We start from the raw sequence: 22,472 nt of genomic DNA on the forward strand, positions 1-22,472 counted from the left end.
CAGAAGTGATTATTTATATATTGGAAATAAATGCATAATATTAGTAGTAATCATTTAATGCACTCTGAAAACCTTAGTTTAACTGGTGATCCTGATAATCTGCCCCAAAGATGTTACAACTATTTAATATGCTCATTTGTGATGTTTTTCTTATTACTCAAATCTTGTATACTTTTTCCCAGTGTGCATGTCTCGCCAATTGAAAAATGCCAATAGGGATGCCTGGGTGGCCTAGCAGTTGGGCGCCTGCCTTCAGCCCAGGGTGTGATCCTGGGGTCCCAGAGTTGAGTCCCATATTGGGCTCCCTGCATGGAGCCTGCTTCTCTCTCTCTGCCTGTGTCTCTGCCTCTCTCTCTCTCTCTGTGTCTCTCATGAATAAATAAATAAAATCTTAAAAAAAAGAAAGAAAAATACCAACATTTTCAAAGACTTCTAAGGAAACCTCCCCCCCCCACACACACACCTGTAATAATGTTCCTCACTGTGAAGTCTTCATTGTGGACAATGAATCATTACACTTACAAATCTCTTCTGTTGCCAAGACTGCAGGTGACACATTTCTAAGCCCTTGGTAAATCTCCTGGGAGAAGTTCCCTCTCACTGTACAAATCCCGTCTTTCACAAATACCCCATAGCAAATACCTGTGTTGAGCTACTGCCTTACTCATAAATATCCCATTGACATATCCCCATTGGTGACCCCCATTGACAAATCTCCCCATTCACAAATATCTAGCAGCAATCTATCACCCAGTGATGGATCCCTGTGACAGATACCTCTCTTCATAATTACCCACCATTTGCATATCCCCTACTGACCACCCAGTTGGCAAATCTATTTATAAATGTCTATTTATGACATAATTCCCATTGACAATCTTTTTTTAAAAAAATATTTTAAGTAATCTCTACACTCAACCTGGGGTTTGAACTTAAAACTCTGAGATCAAAAGTTGCATGTTTAACTTACTGAGCCAGCCAGGCACCATGCCCCATTGACAATCTTTTTTTTTTTTTTTTTTTTAATTTTTATTTATTTATTATAGTCACACAGAGAGAGAGAGAGGCAGAGACACAGGCAGAGGGAGAAGCAGGCTTCATGCACCGGGAGCCCGACGTGGGATTCGATCCCGGGTCTCCAGGATCGCGCCCTGGGTCAAAGGCAGGCGCCAAACCACTGCGCCACCCAGGGATCCCCCCATTGACAATCTTTATTGACAAATCACCCCATTCCTGTATCTCCACCCACTGACATATCTCTTCATTCAGACATGCCCATCAAAACGCTCCCATCGATAAATCCACTTGTCAAATCTTCCCATTCAGAAATACCCACCATTGATATCTATGTCATTGATAAGCCTGTTTGAAAATCCTTCCATTTGTTGAACCCCACCTCTCCATATAGCCCCTATTGATCCATTCCCATTGACATGTCCCTATCCTTAGATATCTCCAGTTGGAAAATCTCCTTGCTGGAACAGCTCCCAATGTACTACCATATTACCATATTACCATTACAATATATGTTGAAACATCTCTCCCCCCCCCTAATAATGGATGAAGAGGTAGATTTCTTTTTTCTTTGGATTTTTAAAAAGTAATCTCTACACCTAATCTGGGGCTTGAACTCACAACCCTGTGATTAACAGCTGCACACTCCGCTCACTGAGCCAGACAGGTACCCCAGATGAAGAGGTAGATTTCTAGAATAAGATCAGCCTTTCTTTTTCTCAGGAGTGACTGACACCTATGTCTCACTATCCAGCCCTGGACACCTCCCATACAGTAGTAGTGAAATCTGAGGACCAACTCCTATCACACTGTCGAGCTCCCACTGAAGAAAACAAGTAGGGCACAAGTTGTTTTTCAGTGTGGGAGTGAAGGTGGAGCTTTTTTTTTTTTTAAAAAAAACAAGCTGGATTGAAAGTCTGTGTAAGAAGCCATAAGAACCTCAGATAAACTCCCCAACTCCTAATCCGCACTCCAGGAGAAGGCTGGAGGTATGTTCTCTCAAAAGAATAAAATAAGAGGGTTTACGTGGGGAGGAATGCCCGGGCTGCACCTCCCTCCTGTTGACTATTTATCCACCACTGAGCTTGGGTCTCTTGCTAGACCTTTGTGGAGATCCACCCAGCTCTCATGGATGGAGGTGGCCATTGGCCAAAGGTGCAGATTCAGTGTCCTTTCCCTCCCACAATGCCCCCCCGCCCCGGCCCCAGGGCCTTGGAAAGCAGTGGTGTTAGAAGGATGCTCCCTGAATCCTCTCCTGATTAGGGGTGAGCTGGACCAGAGAAAGGCCATTTTCAACTCTTCTCCCAACCCATTTCTCTCAGGCTCCTGCCATGAATCCCACCTTCCTGCTGGTCCTTCCTTAGCTCCTGGCTCTGTCCGTGGTCACCCTTGGGCAAGCCTTCAGATACTACCATCCACACACCCATGCTATTTACTGTAACTCAAATAAGTCTAGGTAGACCTTGGAGAGGCCCCCAACACAGGAGCTTGCAGTGAGGTTCCAGAAGGGTAGATAAAACCCCCTGGGGTAGTAGAACCTGGAAGGGAGGTGCTCTGCAAACTTGTTTCAGGAGTCTTCAGGGGATAGAGGAAATCTTGCCTCAACCCAATAGGGTTCCCTGACACATTTCTCCCATCCCTAGTGCTCGTGGCTTCATTCCTGGGGCTCATCCTCCTCAATGAGACTGTGAGGCATTGTGAGTTCAAATCATCCAGGTACTTAGCCCACATCTTCCTCACACCTGTCTCCCCACCAACATACAAGCCCCTGACCCTGCTCTGGCTGAGAAAATGGGGTGGGTCTCTGAGACACAAAAGCTACTGATGTGATACTAGGACCTCAGCCCCTCACCCCATAAATGCTCCACAGCCTATGTGTACCTCTCTCCCTTTCCTTGCTTCACAGACAGTCAAGGTTCCTAAAAGGGATCGTAAGCCTCTGGGTCATAGCAGTACCCAAATATAAAGAGCAATGTGGTTATAGCTATCTCCATGCCCCCCAAGAACAGCTGTGGGGACATCCATGAGGAGTCTCTACCCTGCATGGACATCCTCAGTCTTCTCCCCATCTCAGCCCTGAAACAAAACATCCCCTCCCCAGGGTATTTTCCACCAGGGCTGCCCTCTCAGGACACTGTGCTCCAAGTCACAGCAAATTCTGTCCCCAAACCAACCAGAGTGGCCTGATCCACTTGCGGATCACAGTCCCAGCCAAGGGACATCTGGTCACACTATACTGACCTCCAGGAGTCAGACATGGCATCTGTCCCCTCTAGGCTCCTTGAGGGATGGGAACTTGCACTTCAGGGAAATGAGTGGTGTATCCTTGAAAGGGGCTGGGAGAGGAGCTTCTCAGGGAGGTTTCCTGAATATCTACAGGAAAGGGTGCCACTGAGCCTGGAGTGTGCCTCTAAGGTATGCCTGTGGCCACAGCACCACTCTTCCTTGTTCTTTTTTTTTTTTTTTTAAAGATTTTATTTATTTATTCATAAGAGATACAGAGACAGGCAGAGGGAGAAGCAAGCTCCCTGCAGGGAGCCCGATGCGGGACTCGATCCCAGGACCCTGGGATCATGACCTGAGCCAAAGGCAGATGCTCAACCACTGAGCCACCCAGGTGCCCTTCTCCCTTGTTCTTTCTGCTCCCTTCTCCCTCCCCCATCCCCTGCTCCTTTGCTCTGCTCCTTTGCCCTGCTCCCCATTCTCTGCGCCCTGCTCCTTCTCTATGTTGCCTATCCCTCTCCCTGCTCTCTTCTTTCCACCCTGCTTCCTGCTCCTCCCTGTTTCCTCACCCTGAGCTATTCCCTTTCCCTGGCCCCTGGCCCCTCTGCCCATCATCAGTGCCTGCCACCCTTCTCTCCCAGGAGCATAAGCTATGAGAAGTGTGAGGAGTGGTACTCTGCCCCACCAATTCTATATATGTCTTCCTGCCAACCCTGCAAAGCCACACACCTAGGTCCCAACCTTGCACAGTGTCCGTGGAGGGACACCTGCTTATCTGAGCATGGGCAAGAACACAAAGCCATGAGGGGCGCCTGGGTGGCTCAGTCAGGTAAGCGTCTGCCTTCAGGTTCGTGGTCCCAGGGTCCTGGGATTGAGCCCTGTGTCAGGCTCCCTGCTCAGTAGGGAGTCTGCTTCTCCCTCTCCCTCTGCCCCTCCCTCCTGCTCATGCTCTCTCTCTCTCTCTCTCTCTCTCTCTCTCTCTCTTTCTCAAAAAGAACATGGAGCCGTGAACTGGGCTGCCTTCCCTGGTGACCCAATATCTTCTATTGAATCCTTGTGCACTAGAGCCTCCTGCCTTAGACCTGGACTTCTACTCAGCCACACGGAGTCAGGGAGTCCCTTTGACTCCCTTTGAGTCCTTTCTCAAACTCAAGTTTCATGAAGCCCACCAACTTCCCACAACTGTCCCCTGAAGCCTCCCAAAGACCATCAACTTCTAACTGTGCTGGGGATCTACCTGGTCGTGTTGTGCTTCTTGATCTGGATGCAAGCAACAGGAATGTGTTCACTTGGTGAAAATTTAAGAAGCTGTACACTTGTGCTATGTTCTCTTTCCTGGACTTACATCCCAATGACATTGGCCCCTTCAAACGAAAACTCCCCATCCTATTGACACATTTCCCGTGATCCTTCCTTCGCTTCCTCACTTATTCCTGCCCTCTCTTTTTCCCACAATCTCCCCATCCCTGACTCTGTTGATTCACACTCCCAAGTACCCTCTCTTTCCCCACTGCACAGGGACTGTGAATCCTAGGCCCAGAGAAGGGACCGCATCCTGAGAGGCCTTGGGGTCAGACACCACCTGTTCTATTGTGAACTCTCTATAAATATTTGCTGAGCCATAAATCACCTAGAGTGTAGGTAGCAAGGGAGGGGGAGTCCCTACCTCTAGGTCTGCATGATCAGGTTGATGTAAGTAGATCCCCACGCTATAGAGAAGTTGGGGTGAAAAGAAGTCAGATCCTCCCGTGTGTCCCATCCCTGATTGATGACTATTCAGACATACTGAACTGAGCAGCCCTGAGGATTCCTGGTGGCCTGCACCCTGGATGGGGAGAGATGTAGTAGAGCCAGTCTCCATATGTGCCACCCACCATATGATGGAGGTTGGGCACCTTCCCACCAGAGCTTCAAAGAACAGGGTGGGGGGAAGACTGCTTCCACAAATCCAGGCCTAGCTTATGCCCCTCCAGGCTGCACAGTGGGGTAGGGAATAAAAGAGGACATGTGAGTGGCAAGCTGGCCTGAGGAAAGTCTAATGCCTCTGCCATCCAGCTGCCATCATCACCCATCATTAGCTCTGTCTTCTTCCTGGCCTCTTAAGTCCTGTTCTTTCTGTCCCTGACAAAAATAGCCTCTATACAGCTACAGTACAGCCAGGAGTTGTGATATTTGCCCTACTAGAGATCAGTAACTAATGAGAAAATATAGTTATTAAGATAGTACTGTATCAGTACAGGTATAAAGAAAGTGATAAGTGGACTGGCACAGAGTCCAGAACTTGCCCCCATAAATACATGAGATTTTAGTATATGACAGAGGTGGCATAATAGATCAGTGGGAAGGGATCCCTGGGTGGCGCAGCGGTTTGGCGCCTGCCTTTGGCCCAGGGCGCGATCCTGGAGACCCAGGATCGAATCCCACATCGGGCTCCCGGTGCATGGAGCCTGCTTCTCCCTCTGCCTGTGTCTCTGCCTCTCTCTATCTCTCTGTGACTATCATAAATAAATAAAAATTAAAAAAAAATATTTAAAAAAAGAGAGACACAGAGAGAGAGGCAGAGACAGAGGCAGAGGCAGAGGGAGAAGCAGGCTTCATGCAGGGAGCTCGATGTGGGACAGGACTCCGGGATCACACCCTGAGCTGAAGACAGACACTCAACCACTGAACCACCCAGGCACCCCTGGAATTGATTTTCATATACAATATGGAGTAGGTTGAGATCCAGTTTCATGTGTTTCCTTTTTTTCCCACTGATCTATTTTTTTTTTAATTTTTTTTTTAATTTATTTATGATAGTCACAGAGAGAGAGAGAGGCAGAGACACAGGCAGAGGGAGAAGCAGGCTCCATGCACCGGGAGCCCGACGTGGGATTCGATCCCGGGTCTCCAGGATCGCGCCCTGGGCCAAAGGCAGGCGCCAAACCTCTGCGCCACCCAGGGATCCTCTCTCTGTGTCTCTCATAAATAGATAGATAGATAGAATCTTTTAAAAGAAAGAAAAACAATTCCAAAGAACACATGTAATAAAGACATTTGTAGGAGCACCGCTTGTTTTCTCACGTTTAGTGTTAACTTAAGTGGATGGATGTGACAGCTGTTCTATAGGGCACGTAGAGAAGTGTTAAAGCACTCATGTAATAAAGATGTTTGTTAGAGTGCTAAAACAAGAGAAAAAATCCATTTCAGATAAAGAATTTAAATGTCAAAAACAAAGCTTGGCACTTTTATCATGCACTAAATTTCCATATGCACATGAATCTATATCTGGACTTTTAATTTTTCTTTAGTCTGTCAGACTGTTTATTCATGTGTCAGCATCATACTGTTTAAATTAGGAAACCAGGGCTCCTGGGTGGCTCAGTCGGTTAAGTGTCTTCCTTTGTCTCAGGTCATGGTTTCAGGGTCCTGGGATAGAGCCCCATGGCAGGCTCCCTGCTCAGTGGGGAGTCTGCTTCTCCCTCTGCCTCTGCTCCTCTCCCCAACTGGTGTTCTCTCTCTTTCACTTGTTCTCTCTCTCAAGTAAATAAATAAAATCTTTTAAAATAAATACATACCTACATACATACATCATACATAAAATTAGAAAACCTTCACTTCATAAAATGTTTGCTTGCAGAAGCATTAGACTCCCTATAGGTTGTTAGGGCTAACTGCCCACCCCTCTATCAGAGCTGGTGTTTTTTTTAATGGATATTCTTGCATGTTTGCATTTCCATGTGAAGCTTACTATTATCCTCTATCAGTTGCAGATAAAAGCTTATAGGTATATTTTTGGGGATCACATTGCATTTATAAATTAAGACTTGAGAAGAGAAATTGACATCTTGTTGACTTTATCTTGACATATCCTTTTTCGTTATCATAAGTGGGGTTTTCTCTTTTATTACACATTATATCTGGTTCTTTGTATATATGAAAACTAATTTCTATATGTTGATTTTCTATTCTGCTATATTACTGAATACTTTATTATTTGAATTAGCTTTATTATTGGTTCTATTGGGAATTTCCAGGTATACTATTGATATTATCTTAAATAGAGATATTTTTGTGTCTTCTTTCCTCATTCTTACATCTATAATTATTTTCCCTAGTCTAACTGCATTGGTCTAATACCTCTAAGTACAGAGTTGAAAAGGAGTGGAGAAACAAGGGCATTGCCTTGTTTCTGATCTTATTGAAAATGCCTTCTATGTTGTACCATTAAATAGATGATAACTTTAGGATCAAGGTATACACATTTCATCATGTTAAGAAGTTATTAGTTGATTTCTATTTTTGAATAGTTGTATCAGAATTCTGCCAAAGTCTTTTTTTTATTTATTTAGAGGGGGTGGGGTGGGGAGAGACACAGGCAGAGGGAGAAGCAGGCTCCATGCAGGGAGCCCGACGTCGGACTTGATCCCGGGTCTCCAGGATCAGGCCCTGGGCTGAAGGCGGCACTAAACCACTGTGCCACCAGGGCTGCCCTCTGCCAAAGTCTTTAAAAATATCTATGGAAATGATCGTATGATTTTCTCCTTAGATTTATTAATATGTTGTATTATATTAACACATTACCTATAAAGAACCAACCTTGCATTCCCAGAAGGAAACTCACTTACTTGGTCATGCTACATAATTTTCTTAATATAGATTTGAATTCATTTGCTTTTTTTGTATATTTTTTATTGGAGTTCAATTTGCCAACATATAATATAACACCCAGTGCTCATCCCATCAAGTGCCCCCCTTGGTGCCCATCACCCAGTCACCCCATCCCCCCCACCCACCTCCCCTTCCACTACCCCTTATTAGTTTCCCAGAGTTAGGAGTCTCTCATGTTCCATCACCCTCTCTGATATTTCCAAAATTTCATTTAGGATTATTGCATTGCTATTCATGAGTGAAAATAATCCACGCTTTTTTGAGTGCAAGCAATGTTATAATTGCTTTAGAAAAAACAATGTGGAAGTTTCTTTTTATTTTCTGTTCTCTGGAAAATTTATTTGGCAATGGGATTAACTGCCCTGTAAGTTTGGAAAATTCTCCTCTGAAACCATCTGGGCCTGATGCTTTTTTAATGAGTACTTCCCTACTCACTTTATCTTTTGTTCTATGGAAACTGGTCTGTTAAGCTCTAAAGAGGTCAATTTTGGGGAACAGTGTTGCTCTAGGAAATTATGCATTTCATCTAGGTTTTAAATTTTATCCATGTATGCCTCTCTATATTTTGACTTTTGGAATCATGCTAATATCTTGTATGAAAAAATATATAATTAAGTCATAGAAAAGGAAAAGACTAAAGTTTAATACAAAGGGAAACAAATTATATTTGAAGTAAAATGTATAATGTAATCATGCTGAATGAAAAATAAAATGAACTAAACAAAGAAACTTTTGAATACAGTACTTTGACTGTATATCCTCATCTAAAGACCTAAAAAGGGCCAACAGATATCAAGCTCTACCTTATTAAGTTTGTTTTTCATAGTGGTGTGGATGTTGAAATTCTAAAAATACATTCTGTGTATTGGGGGATTGAGCAAATGAGTAAACACACTGATGATATTGGAGGCTAGGGTTCTCACTGTTATAGAAGAAAAATATAAGTATAGAAAGGGGGAAAGCTAGAAGAAGCCCTGTGATGTGTTGGATTAGAATTAGAGGTTTCAGTATGAATACATGAAACTCCATATATATATAAATTTCTTAGCTCTATATAATGAGAGGGCCTAGAAGCAAAGATATTCCAGTATCAATGAGTACATCTAGTTCTCACACCCTGGCTCTGAAACACTATTATCTCAGGGCTGGTGCTGGTGAAGAAGAAAATATGTCTGGAAGTGATGCCAGTAGAAATGCCAGAGAAATGGCCTATAAAAACTTCTCTTCCATAAAAGCAATGAGAATACTGGCAAACTCTCAAAATTTATTTTTTCACAACTCTAGAAATTGACCAAAGGTTTATAACAATTCAGGAAGCATCTATTCAAGAAAAATGGCTGAATCTCAGAACAGTATGCTTTGTGGCATTTGAATTTTCCCTGTTTCCATCCCCTTCTCCCTACCTCCACAACAGCCTTGAAAATCAACATTCCTAGAGAACTATCTTTATTTGGCCTGCTTGGCACATTCCTAGAAAACTCCATTCACAAGGCTTGTCTATTTTATTTGACTCAGAGTTCACCTAGTGTGAACAGCTTTCCCTGGGGGTTATTTTCAAAAACAATCAGTAGCAATTGTTTAACATAGGAATCACTTGAGGCAGTGATTATAGTTAGGACAAACATTACAAGCTAACCGAAAAACCTAACAGGAAAAGTTGGGTAAGGAGATCTCCATAGGAGGCTTTGAAAAGCACTGACATATTACCAGGAATCTAGAAAACCACAAATATGCATAAGGCTGTGTGTATGCTCAGGATCTTTTGCTGGCCTTGAGGCTCTGCAAAACCAGGAAGTAAAGTTTTAAGTAGCCTGCTAGGGTATTGAAGGCATGCCCCAACGTGTGCACAGGGCCCATCAGCAAAAGCTTGGAGACTTAATGGTTCTAGGTATTTAAAGAAATATCTGCCATTCATTATCTGACCACTAAGCTAATGAAGCAGAGGCTTCAGGGGCCATATAGGACAAAGAATACAGCCTTTATGGAATTAGTTTAGGAATGTCACTTTAAAAAGAGCAAGAAAAATAAATCCTGGAATGGGGAACAGAATCTGATTTCCAGATTCTGCCATATAATATTATTTGCAATATTAAGTTTCCAACAGAAATGTATGAGACATGCAAAGAAACAATAAGGTATGACCCAAACAGAGAAAAATGAAGTAGCCAATAGACATTGTTCCTGAGGAAGCCCAGATATTGGACTTAGTAGACTATAAATTAGCTATTGAAAAAATATTTTTAAAGATTTTATTTATTCATGAGAAACACAGAGACAGAGAGGCAGAGACACAGGCAGAGGGAGAAGCAGGCTCCCCACAAGGAGCCCGATGAGGGACTTGATTCCGGATCCCAGGATCATGCCCTGAGCTGAAGGCAGACGCTCAACCATTAAGCCACCCAGACGTCCTGAAAATATTTTCAAAGAACTAAAAGAAATCATGTCTAAAGAACTAATTGAAAGTATGAGAATGATATTCTAACAAATAGAGACTATCAATAAAGAGACAGAAATGATAAAATAGTAGAATTCCAGAACTGAAAAACACAACTGAAATAAAAAATTCACTAGAGGGGCTCAACCTTAGATTTGAACTGCCAGAGGAAAGAATCAATGAATTTAAAGGTAGGTCAACCAAGATAATCCATTGTGAGGAACTGAAAGAAAAAAAAAATAAAATGAATAGTTTCAGAGGCCTGTGAAACACCGTCAAACATATCAACACACACATAATGGGAATCTCAAAAGGAGAGAGTAGAGAGAAAGATGGAATAAAAAATACTGAAAGGAATAATGGCTGAAAATCTCCTAAATTTGATGGAAAATATTAATCTATACATCTAGGAAACTCACTGAACTTCAGATAGGATAAACCCATAGAGATCTACATCTAGACACATCATAAACAAACATATGAAAGCCAAAGACAAAGAGAGAAACTTGAGAAAAGTAAAAGTAAAGGGACTCATCACATACAAAGGATCCTCAGTAAGATTAATGCTGATTTTTCATCAGAAACCTTGGAGGCTAGAAGGCAGTGGGACAACATATTCAAAGCACTGAAAGAAAAAGACCATCATGTAATAATTCTATATCCAGGGTACCTGAGTGCTGCAGTCAGTTTAACATCCAACTCTTAGTTTTGGCTCAGATCATGATCTCAGGGTTGCGAGATCAAGCCATGTGTCAGGCTCTACACTTAGCAAGGAGTCTGCTTGAGATTATCTCTCTCTCCCTCCCCCTGTGCCCCTCTCCACTGTGCTCACACACTCTCTCTGTCTCTGTGTCTCTCTAAAATAAATAAATAGGGGCATTTGGATGGCTCAGGTGGTTAAGTGCCTGCCTTTGGCTGAGGTCATGATCCTGGAGTCCTGGGATTGAGCACTACATCAGGCTCCCTGCTCAGCAGGGAGTCTGCTTCTCCTTCTGCTTCTCACCTCACTCAGATGCTTGCTGTGTCTCTCTCAAATAAATAAATACAATCTTAATTTAAAAAAATGTCCTGGGATCCCTGGGTGGCGCAGCGGTTTGGCACCTGCCTTTGGCCCAGGGCGCGATCCTGGAGACCCAGGATCGAATCCCACATCAGGCTCCCTGTGCATGGAGCCTGCTTCTCCCTCTGCCTATGTCTCTGCCTCTCTCTCTCTCTCTCTCTGTGACTATCATAGATAAATAAAAATTTAAAAAAAAATAAAAAATAAAAAAAATAAAAAAATGTCCTTCTTTATATCTAGTAACAATTTCTGTTTTAAAGTCTGTTTTATCTGATGTTATTATAGCCAACTCTCTTTCAGTTACTGTATGCATGGCTAATCTTTTTCCATCCATTACTTTCAACTTATTTGCCTTTGAATCTAAAGTGTGTCTCTTATAGACAGTATATAATTAATCAATTCTGTCTATATCTGCCTTTTATTTATTTTTTTAAAGATTTTATTTATTTATTCATGAGAGACACAAAGAGAGAGACAGACAGACAGAGACATATGCAGAGACAGAAGCAGGCTCCATGCCGGGAGCTTGATGTGGGACTTGATCCTGGGACTCCAGGATCACGCCCTGGGCTGAAGGCAGGCGCTCAACCACTGAGCCACCCAGGGGTCCCTATACCTGCCTTTTATGCTTAATATTTAATTTAGCTATTCAATATTTTCTAAAGATTTATTTATTTAAAGATTTTATTTATTTATTTGAGAGAGAGAGAGAGAGAGCACAAGTGGAAGGAAGGGCAGAAGGAGAGGGAGAAGCAGACTCCCTACTGAGCAGGGAGCCCAATTGACATGGGGCATTTTAAATGGATAAAAAGGTTAATTTATCAAGAAGATATAATAATGATAAACACATATGTACCTGAAGAACAGAGCCCCAAAATAAATGAAACAAAAAGATAGAACTGAAGGGAGAAATAAAGAATTCTATGATAATAGCTGGAGACTTCAATACCTCACTTTCAAGCGTAGAGAAAAAAACTAGACAGAGGATCAACAAAGAAAGAGAAGACTTGAATATCACTATAAATCAACTAAAATTAACAGACATCTATAGAACAGTCTACTCTATGACAGCAGAATATACATTCTCCTCAAGGGCACAAAGCCAGAAAACAAGTCCCAAAAAATGTAAAAGTACTTAAATCATACAAAATATTTGTATTTTGGTTCTCTGACCACACCTGAATGAAATTAGAAACTATTAACAGGGGCAGCCTGGATTCCTCAGTGGTTTAGCACTGCCTTCAGCCCAGGGTGTGATCCTGGAGACCTGGGATCGAGTCCCATGTCGGGCTCCCAGCATGGAGCCTGCTTCTCCTTCTGCCTGTGTCTCTGCCTCTCTCTCTCTCTCTCTCTCTCTCTCTGCCTCTCATGAATAAATACATAAAATCTTAAAAAAAGAGAAACTATCAACAGAAAAAAATTAGGTAATTTTGCAAATATGTGGAAAGCAAACAACGTGTTTCTAAACAACCAATGGGTCAAAGAAGAGATTTCTAGGTAAATTAGAAGATACTTTGAGATGAATGAGAAAAAAACCCCAACATATCTTTTAAAAAATTAAGGTGATGCTTATAGGAAATTTCATAGTTTTTTTTTTTTTTTTAGGAAATTTCATAGTTGTAAAAGTGTATATTTATTTATTTTTAAAGATTTTATTTATTTATTCTTGAGAGACACAGAGAGAGAGAGAGGCAGAGACACAGGCAGAGAGAGAAGCAGATTCCTCATGGGGAGCCCAATGTGGGACTCAACCCCAGGATCCCAGGATCATGATCTGAGCTGAAGGCAGATGTTCAACCACTGAACCACCCAGGTGCCCCTAAATGTGTATATTTAAAAAGAAGAGAGAGGGATCCCTGGGTGGCGCAGCGGTTTAGCGCCTGCCTTTGGCCCAGGGCGCGATCCTGGAGACCCGGGATCGAATCCCACGTCGGGCTCCCGGTGCATGGAGCCTGCTTCTCCCTCTGCCTGTGTCTCTGCCTCTCTCTCTCTCTGTGAATATCATAATTAAATAATAAAAAATAAATAAATAAATAAAAAGAAGAGAGATATAAAATCAATAACCTATTCTTCCATTTTTCAGAAATTAGACAAAGAAGAGCAAATTAAGCCCAGAGCATGCAGAAGTAAAGAAGTAATAAAGATTAATATCTATTCTTGTCAAGCTATTCCAAAAAATAGAAGAGGAAGGAAAGCTTTCAAATTCATTCTATGAGGCCAGCATTACCTTGATACCAAAACCAGATAAAGACATTACAAAAAAGAAAACTACAGGTCAGTATCTCTGATGAACATAGATACATACATTCTTAACAAAATATTAGCAAACTGCATCTAACTATACATTTAAAAAATCATTTACCACAATCAAGTGGGATTTATTCCAGGGATGCAAGGTCGTTCAGCATTCACAAATCAATCAGTGTGATAAAAATCATATAATCATCTCAATAAATGCAGGAAAAGTATCTGACAGAGTACAATACCCATTCATGATAAAAATTCTTGGAAAAGTAGGTTTAGAGGGAACATACCTCAATATAATAAAGGCCATATGTGAAAAACCCTGGCTAACATACTCAATGGGGAAAAACTGAGAGCTTTTCCTCTAAGATCAGGAACAAGACAGGGATGTCTATTCTCACCATTTTTATTCAACATAGTATGGGAAGTTCTAGCCACAGTAATCAGACAAGAAAAAGAAATAAAAGGCATCCAAATTAGTAAGGAAGAAGTAAAACTTTCACTATTTGCAGATGAAATCATACTATATATAAAAAGCCCCAAAGACTCCACCAAAAAACTACTAGAACTGATAGCTAAATTCAGTAAAGTCAGAGGATACAAAATTAACATATAGAAATCTGCTGCATTTCTATATGCTAACAATGAAGTAGCAGAAAGAGAAATTAAGAAACTAAGAGAAATTAACAATCATACTATAATTGCACCAAAAATAATAAAATACTTAGGAATAAACTTAACCAAGGACGTGGAAGATCTGTACTCTGAAAATTAAAACACTGATGAAAGAAACTGAAAATGACGCAAACCAATGGAAAGATATTCCATGCTCATGGATTGGGAGAAGCAATATTGTTGGAATGTCCATACAATCCAAAGCAATCTACAGATTTAATGTAATCCCTATCAAAATACCAACAGCATTTTTCACAGAACTAGAACAGATAATCTCAAATTTGTATAGAACCACAAAAGACCCCAAATTGCCATATCAGTTTTGAAAAAGAAGAACAAAACTGATATCCCAGATTTGAAGACATACTGCAAACCTGTAGTAATCAAAATAGTATGGTACCAGAAGAAAAACAGACACACAGATTAATGGAGAAGAATAGAGTCCAGAAACAAATCTACACATATATGGTCAATAAACCTGTGAGAAAGGAGGCAAAAATATACAATGGGAAAAGACAATCTCTTCAACAAATGGTGCTGACAAAACTGGACAGCTACATGCAAAAGAATGAAACTGGATCATTTTCTTACATCCTGCACAAAAATAAACTGAAAATGTATTAAAGACCTAAATGTGAGACCTGAAACCATAAAATTTCGAGAAGCAAACACTGGCAATAATTTCTTTGACATCAGCCATAGAAACATATCTCCTCAGGCAAGGGAAACAAAAGCAAAATTAAACTACTGGGACCATACCAAAATAAAAAGCTTTTGTACATCAAAAGAAATCATCAAGTAAACAAAAAGGCAACCTACTGAATGGGAGAAGATAATTTCAAGTGAATAGGGGTAAATCTCATAAGGGGTTTATATCCAAAATATATAAAGAACTTATACAACTCAACACTAAAAAGCCCACAAATAATCCAATTAAAAACGGGCAGAGGACTTGAATAGACATTTCCCCAAAGAAAACATAGAGATGGCCAACAGGCACATGAAAAGATGCTTAACATCACTAACCATCAGGGAAATGCAAATTAAAACCAGAATGAGATATCACTTTACACCTGTCAGAATAGCTAAAATAAAAAACCAAGAAATAATAAGTGTTGGCAAGGATGTGGAGAAAAAAGGAACCCTCATGCACTGTGGGCATGCAAATTGGTGCAGTCACTATGGAAAATAGTATGGAGGTTCTTCAAAAAATATAGAATTATCATGTGGTCCAGTAATTCCACTACAGGGTATTTTCCCAAAGAAAATGAAAACGCTAATTAAAAAAGATATATGTACCCCTATGTTTACTGCAGCATTGTTTACAATAGCCAAAATATGAAAGCAACCTAAGTGTCTATAGATAGGTGAATGGATAAAGAAGACGTGGTATGTATTCACAATAGAATATTACTCAGCCGTAGAAAAGAATGAAATTTTGCCATTTGCAACAACATGGACAGAGCTAGAGGGGATAATACTAAATGAAATAAGTCAGAGAAAGACACCATATGATTTCCTTCATATGTGGGATTTAAGAAACAAAATAGATGAATATAGGGGAAGGGAGGGAAAAATAAAATAAGATGAGATCAGAGAGAGAGAGAGACAAACCATAAGAGACTCTTAACTCTAGGAAACAAACTGAGGGGTGCTGGAGGGGTGCGTAGGGGCATGGGGTAACTGGGTGATGAGCATAAAGAGGGCAATTGATATAATGAGCACCGGGTGTTATATGCAAGTGTTGAATCACTAAACTCTACCTCTGAAACTAATAATACACTATATGTTCATTAATGGATTTTAAATTAAAGCAAGAAACAAAGAATAAAAGAAACAAACGAAAAAAACCCTAGACTCTCTTTTTAAAGATTTCATTTATTTATTCGTGAGAGACATAGAGAGAGAGAGGCAGAGACATATGCAGAGGGAGGAGAAGTAGGCTCCGTGCAGGGAGCCCAATGTAGGACTTGATCCTGGGACTCCAGGATCACACTCTGAGCTGAAAGGCTGTTGCTCAACCACTGAGCCACCCAGGCATCTCAAAACCCTAGACTCTTTTTTTTAATTTTTTAAAGATTTATTTATTTATTTATTATAGACATAGAGAGAGAGAGAGGCAGAGACACAGGAGGAGGGAGAAGCAGGCTCTGTGCAGGGAGCCCGACGTGGGACTCGATCCTGCGACTCCAGGATCGTGCCCTGGGCCAAAGGCAGGCGCTAAACCGCTGAGCCACCCAGGGATCCCCAAAACCCTAGACTCTTAAAATACAGAGAACAAACTAGTGGTTGCCAGAGTGGAGGTGGTTGGGGGGATGGACAAAATAGATAAAAGGGATTAAGAGTACACTTATCTTTGATAAGCACTGAGAGAGGTATAGAATTGTTGAATCATTATTTTGTACATCTGAAACTAACATATAACACTGTATGTTAGTTATACTTCAATAAAAAAATAAGTAATAAAGATTAGAGTGAAAATAAATGAAATGAGAATAGAAAAACAATAGAGAAAAATCAATGATACCAAAAGTTGGTTCTTTGAAAAGATCAACGAAATTGACAAACCTTTAGATTAAGGAAAAAAGAGAGAAAACTAATTATTAAAATAAGGAATAAAAGAGGGACATAGCTACTAACCTTACAGAAATGAAAAGAAATTTAAAAGAGTACTATGAACAATTGTATGCTAACAAATAAGAAAACCTAGGTGAAGGGGACAAATTCCTAGAATGACACAAACTACCAAAATTGACTCAAGAAGAACCAGAAGACCTGAATAATCTTATAATAAATGAAGAGATCAGATTAGTAATAATAATAATAGGGACGCATGGGTGGCTCATGGCCTTCATCTGCCTTCGGCTCAGGGCATGATCCTGGGGTCCTGGAATCAAGTCCTGCATTGGGTTCCCAGCCAGGATCCTGCTTCTCCTCTGCCTGTGTCTCTGCCTCTCTCTCTGTATCTCTCATGAATAAATAAATAAATAAAATATTTTTAAAAAAGATTAGTAATAATAATTTTAAAAAATCCTACAAGAGGGCAGCCTGGGTGGCTCAGCAGTTTAGTGCCGCCTTCAGCCCATGGTGTGATCCTGGAGACCCTGCATGGAGCCTGCTTCTCCCTCTGCTTGTGTCTCTGCCTCAATCTCTCTTTCTCTCTTCTCCCTCTGCCTGTGTCCCTCTGCCTCTCTCTCTCTCTTTGTTTCATGAATAAATAAACTAAATCTTTAAAAATAATTAAAAAATAAAAATCCTACAAGAAATGCCCAGGACTAGACATCGTGTCTTTACCAGTGCATTCTACAAATATTTAAAAAGAATTAACGCTAATCTTTCACGGTTCCTCCCCAAAATAGAAGAGAAGGGACCACTATCCATCTCATTCTGTGAAGCTACTATCACCCTGATACCAAAACCAGACAATGACATAAGAAAACAATAGATCAATATCCTTTATGATTATAGATTCCATAATTCTCAACAAAATACTAAAAAAACAAAATCCTAAAAAGATTATACACCAGACCAAGTGAGAGTTGGTCCAGTTATGCAAATGTGGCTCAATTCTCATGGAACCTAAGTAATGTAATATACCATATTCATAGTATAAAGGAAAAAAAACCCCACATGATCATATCAATAAATAAGGAAAAAACACTTGACAAAGTTCAACATCCTTTCATAATAAAAACACTCAACAAATTTAGAATAGAAGGGAACTCTGTTAACACTTACGGAGCAGTTAATATATGCCAGATGCACTGTTCTAACCACTTTACATTCATTAAATAATTTAATTCTCACACCAACTCTGAGGCAGAAACTATTATTACCCACATTTTGTAGATGGGTAAACTGGGGCACAGATCACTAAGTAACATTTCCTTTTTTTAAAAAAAAGATTTTTTATTTATTTATTGAGACAGAGAGAGAGAGGCAGAGACACAGGGAGAGGGAGAAGCAGGCTCCATGCAGGGAGCCCGACGTGGGACTCAATCCCGGGTCTCCAGGATCACAGCCCGGGCCAAAGGCAGTGCTAAACCGCTGTGCCACCAGGGCTGCCCACTAAGTAACATTTCCTATGTTAGGAAGCTAATAAGTTGTAGATCTAAGATTCCAATATAGAAATGCTAGCTAGAGTCCATGCTCTCAACCACAACCAGCTATACTGTCTCTCAAAGAATGTGGAATAATAATAATGATGGTAAACAAATTGGGTTTCCTAAGAACTAATGATTTGATGTTCATCTGTAAGTAAACTTAATTCATAATACTGTTAACTTAAATCAGTGACCATAATTTGTAATGCTGGTAATAATTTTTAATATTAATACCAATGTTTATTTGACCAAGATGGTAACTTTGGGTCGACATTGACATTTAACTGTAATTTAATTCACAAAAGTGGTGATGATTATTTATATAAGCAAATAGAATTTATAACATTGTTAAACATTTATAAAATTAGTTGTAAAATTTGATAGCATCAATAATGGTGATTCAATTTCTATTTGCAACTAAAATTTGATTCATAACTATGGAACTCATTAATTTATATTAATAATTATAACTTTAATATTAGCAATCATTCATAATGTAAACTGGAATGTTAACCATATTAATGATGATTTCTATTAGAGACTATAAGATATTTCAAAATATAGGTACTTATAATTTATATTAGTAAACTTAATTTGTAACACTGGCAATAATTTACAATAATATTTTACAATGTACTAATGGTTTAATTTCTCATATGAAAATCTTAATTTGTGGGATGCCTGGGTGACTCAGTGGTTGAGCGCCTCCCTTCGGCCCAGGGTGTGATCCTGGAGTCGTGGGACTGAGTCCCACATTGGGCTCCCTGCATGGAGCCTGCTTCTCTCTCTGCCTGTGTCTCTGCCTCTCTCTCTGTCTGTCATGAATAAATAAATAAAAGCATTTTAAAAAATAAAGAAAATCTTAATTTGTAACACTTGTAATGAATTGTAATTATTAGTTATAATATTTGATGATATTAGTAATGATAATGTAACCTCTATTAAGTATAATATAATTCAAAACAGACTTATAATTTATATTAGAGCATAATTTGTAATACTGATAATAATTTGTAATAGTTATAATCTTCAAAGACACTAGTCATGATTATTCAATTTCTGTTGGGAACTGCAATTTGATTCATAACAGTAGTACTCATAATTTACATCAATAAGAGTAATTTGTAGTATTAGTGATAAGTTGTAATATTAGTGATTTTATTTTATAATAATAGTAAGTAACAATTCAATGGCTATTGGTAAACAATTTAATTTATAACATCACTACTGATCATCTTTATTGCCAATCCTCACTTGCAACATTGGTAAGAAGGCTGTTTGCTAATATCAGTAACAATGACTTGATTTCTATATGTAACATGATCTGGTTCATTACATTAGATCTGTTCATCTTACACAAGAAGTTGATTGTTAATAATTGCGAGAAAAGATACGATAAGAAACAGGATCACTGATTTAAATCACACTTGCAAGCACATAAGTAAATTCATGGTATTAATAAGCCCTGTCACGAAGCAATTTCACCCTTCACATGCACACGCTGGCTGCACTCTCTGACAGCATGCCAATGGCAATAATGTCACAGTCTGCATGATGCTGTCCCCCCTTGCCCATCCTCCTTCCCCCAGACTCACCATCTCTTTGTGATTGGGGTAGAAAGTCTGATCGATAAGAGGGAATTCCTCTGTCCCCAGTTTCTTGTGCAGTCGAACCATCTGGGCGAACTATGAGAGCCAGGAGAGATGGGTGAGCAAATCCTTCACCTGGATGGAGTCTCCAAGCTGGGATTCCGAGCTTCAAACTTTCTCAGTTCCCCCAAATCACAGTGATTCCAAGCTCCCACGTGCATACATGCATGAGACAGTCCCTCCACCAGTAGCACTCTTCTTGTCACTTACCACCCAGGGCTTGTCACAGAAGTTGTAGACAGAATGCAAAGAGTTGACACTGGGGATGCCAGCATACTGCAGCCCAATGACCAAACTGCGGTAGTCTCCGTTCCGTGCCATGCTGAAAGCGTGCTGGCGGATCAGCACAAAGTCTGGCTTCAGAGACCTGGCATGGCAGGGGGAGAAGTGTCCAGGATACTACTCCCCCCAAAGCTCCCCACCACCCTGAGAACAAAAACCAACTTTCTAAGTCTCCACGGCTCCTAGAAATTGCAAAGTGGCTGCTTACCTCAACACATATGCACGGGCTGTGTCCTCCAGTGCCATCACCCTTTCTACACCTCCCCCATCTGGTGACCCCTGGAAGCCTTTCCTACCTGTTTCTCACCTTGCCCAGGTCAGCTGGCAGCTTGATCCCTCAGCTCTGACGGCTCCCTGATCATAATCTCTCAGACTATTAGCTGTCCTCAAAGGCTGCAGCCCAGAATAAATTCCAGCCTCAGGGCCTCTACACTGTGGCCAGGAGAGATGGGTGAGCAAACAGCCTCAGGGCTGTTTCCTGTGCCTGGAACATTCCCCCCCCTCCCCCCAATCTGGATATCCGCACATAGCTCTCTTTCACCTCCTTCAGTTCTTTTCTCAAGTGTCTCTCACAGACGCAACAGGTACTCCATAAGTACCTATTGAATGTAAAATGCTGAGAGCAGCACCTGGCATAGTAGATGTTCAAGAAACATTTGCTGACTTAATAACTAAGAAGTTTGGCTCGTGGTCTGCTAGGATCCTTGGCTCTGCAGAAGGAAGCTATCGTCCCACATTCTGTATCTAATTTTGTTTTAATTGACATATAACATTGTGTAAGTTTAAGGCATTAAACACGTCAATTTGACACACTTAATATATTGTAATAGGATTGCCAATATAGCGTTATTTAGCACTTCTATCACATCGCATAATAATCATTTCCTTTCGGTGGTGGGAATAATGAAGGTCTGGTCTCTTAGTAAGTTTGATAATTATGATACAATATTGTTATCTATATTCATTATACTGTGCATTAATGCTCCAGGACTTATTTCTCTACCAGTTACAAGTTTATGCCCTTAAACATCTCTCCTAGTCTACCACCCCTTAGCCTCTGGTAACCACTGCTTTAGTCTCTGGTTTTACGAATTTGGCTTTTTTTCTATTGCATAGACAGGATACAGTACTTGTCTTTCTCCAGCTGATTCATCTTACTTAGCATAGTGTCCTCAAGGTCCATTCACATTGGTGCAAATGGCAGGTTTCCTTCTCTCTCGTGGCTGGATAATATTTCATAGTATATGCATACCGCATCTTCTTTATCCATTCATTCACTAATGGGTGCTTAAGTTGTTTCCATAACTTGGCTACTGTAATACACCTAAATTCTGGCTCACAGAGGGATGGGTGTGGGGCGGTGGGGGACTCACTCTCAGCTCTAAGGGAGTCCTTATGCCTCTTCCATAACACCAAGTTAACCTTTTTATACTTACCGCATGACCTTTACCCCATTCCGAAGAACTTCCATGTCCACAGAGAATCCACCATTGGCATGAGCCACGAGGTTGAGATCCGAGAATTCAGCCTAGGAAGGTGAAAAAATCAGTGATTTATCCACATCCCACAAAGATGACCAACTAGTTTTCAGTCTGGACAGCTGACCCCCAGGTCCATCTACCCCAACTAACCTGTTCTACTTTAATGTCAATTTCTCCATGGATCTTTTTCCCTTTGAAGTATTTTGCCCTAGAGAGGAAAAGCAGAGCACATCCATCAATCTCATAAAGACACACCCCAGGCCAGTCCTTTAACCCTTTTGCCCCTTCAGAGCCATAAAATGCTTCATGATGGTTGAAACGCTTTGAGAAGCTCCATAGTGCTTTGCGTACAATGAAGTCTGTTGTAATCCTCATGGAGGTGTGTCAATGTCAAAGGACATTGTGAACTCTAAAAGAAGTCCTTAAACCACAGATGGCAGGCAGGCATTCCCCAGAGTCTGGTCAGCTCATCCCACTGCTACCATAAATGTTTTTGAAAAGCTTTGCAAAATGAGGGAGTGCTTCATAAGCTGTAACGTACTTTGAAATTGCATGGAGGTTCGTAAATGGCAAAAAAAAAACCCAAAACCAAAAAACAAACACCTTAGAGAATACATATATATGAAGTGTGCCCCAGTATGTCTCAGTGTCTGTGTC

The 22,472-nt window shown here is 40.6% G+C and overlaps 1 protein-coding gene across 2 annotated transcripts in view; it reads right to left on the reverse strand.

Annotated features, from left to right (window-relative positions):
• Window positions 1-22,472, reverse strand: part of SYN1 (synapsin I) — a 50,450-nt gene that overhangs the window by 16,367 nt on the left and 11,611 nt on the right. For both annotated transcript variants that reach the window (XM_041741519.1, XM_041741518.1), the window contains exons 2-5: window positions 21,966-22,023; window positions 21,771-21,862; window positions 20,263-20,419; window positions 19,999-20,088 (exon numbers count right to left, since the gene is read on the reverse strand). In XM_041741519.1, the coding sequence (XP_041597453.1) occupies window positions 19,999-20,088; window positions 20,263-20,419; window positions 21,771-21,862; window positions 21,966-22,023 (397 nt within the window). The remainder of the gene's footprint in view (window positions 1-19,998; window positions 20,089-20,262; window positions 20,420-21,770; window positions 21,863-21,965; window positions 22,024-22,472) is intronic.

Source organism: Vulpes lagopus, chromosome X, assembly GCF_018345385.1.
Source record: "Vulpes lagopus strain Blue_001 chromosome X, ASM1834538v1, whole genome shotgun sequence".
Taxonomy (NCBI): Eukaryota; Metazoa; Chordata; class Mammalia; order Carnivora; family Canidae; genus Vulpes; species Vulpes lagopus.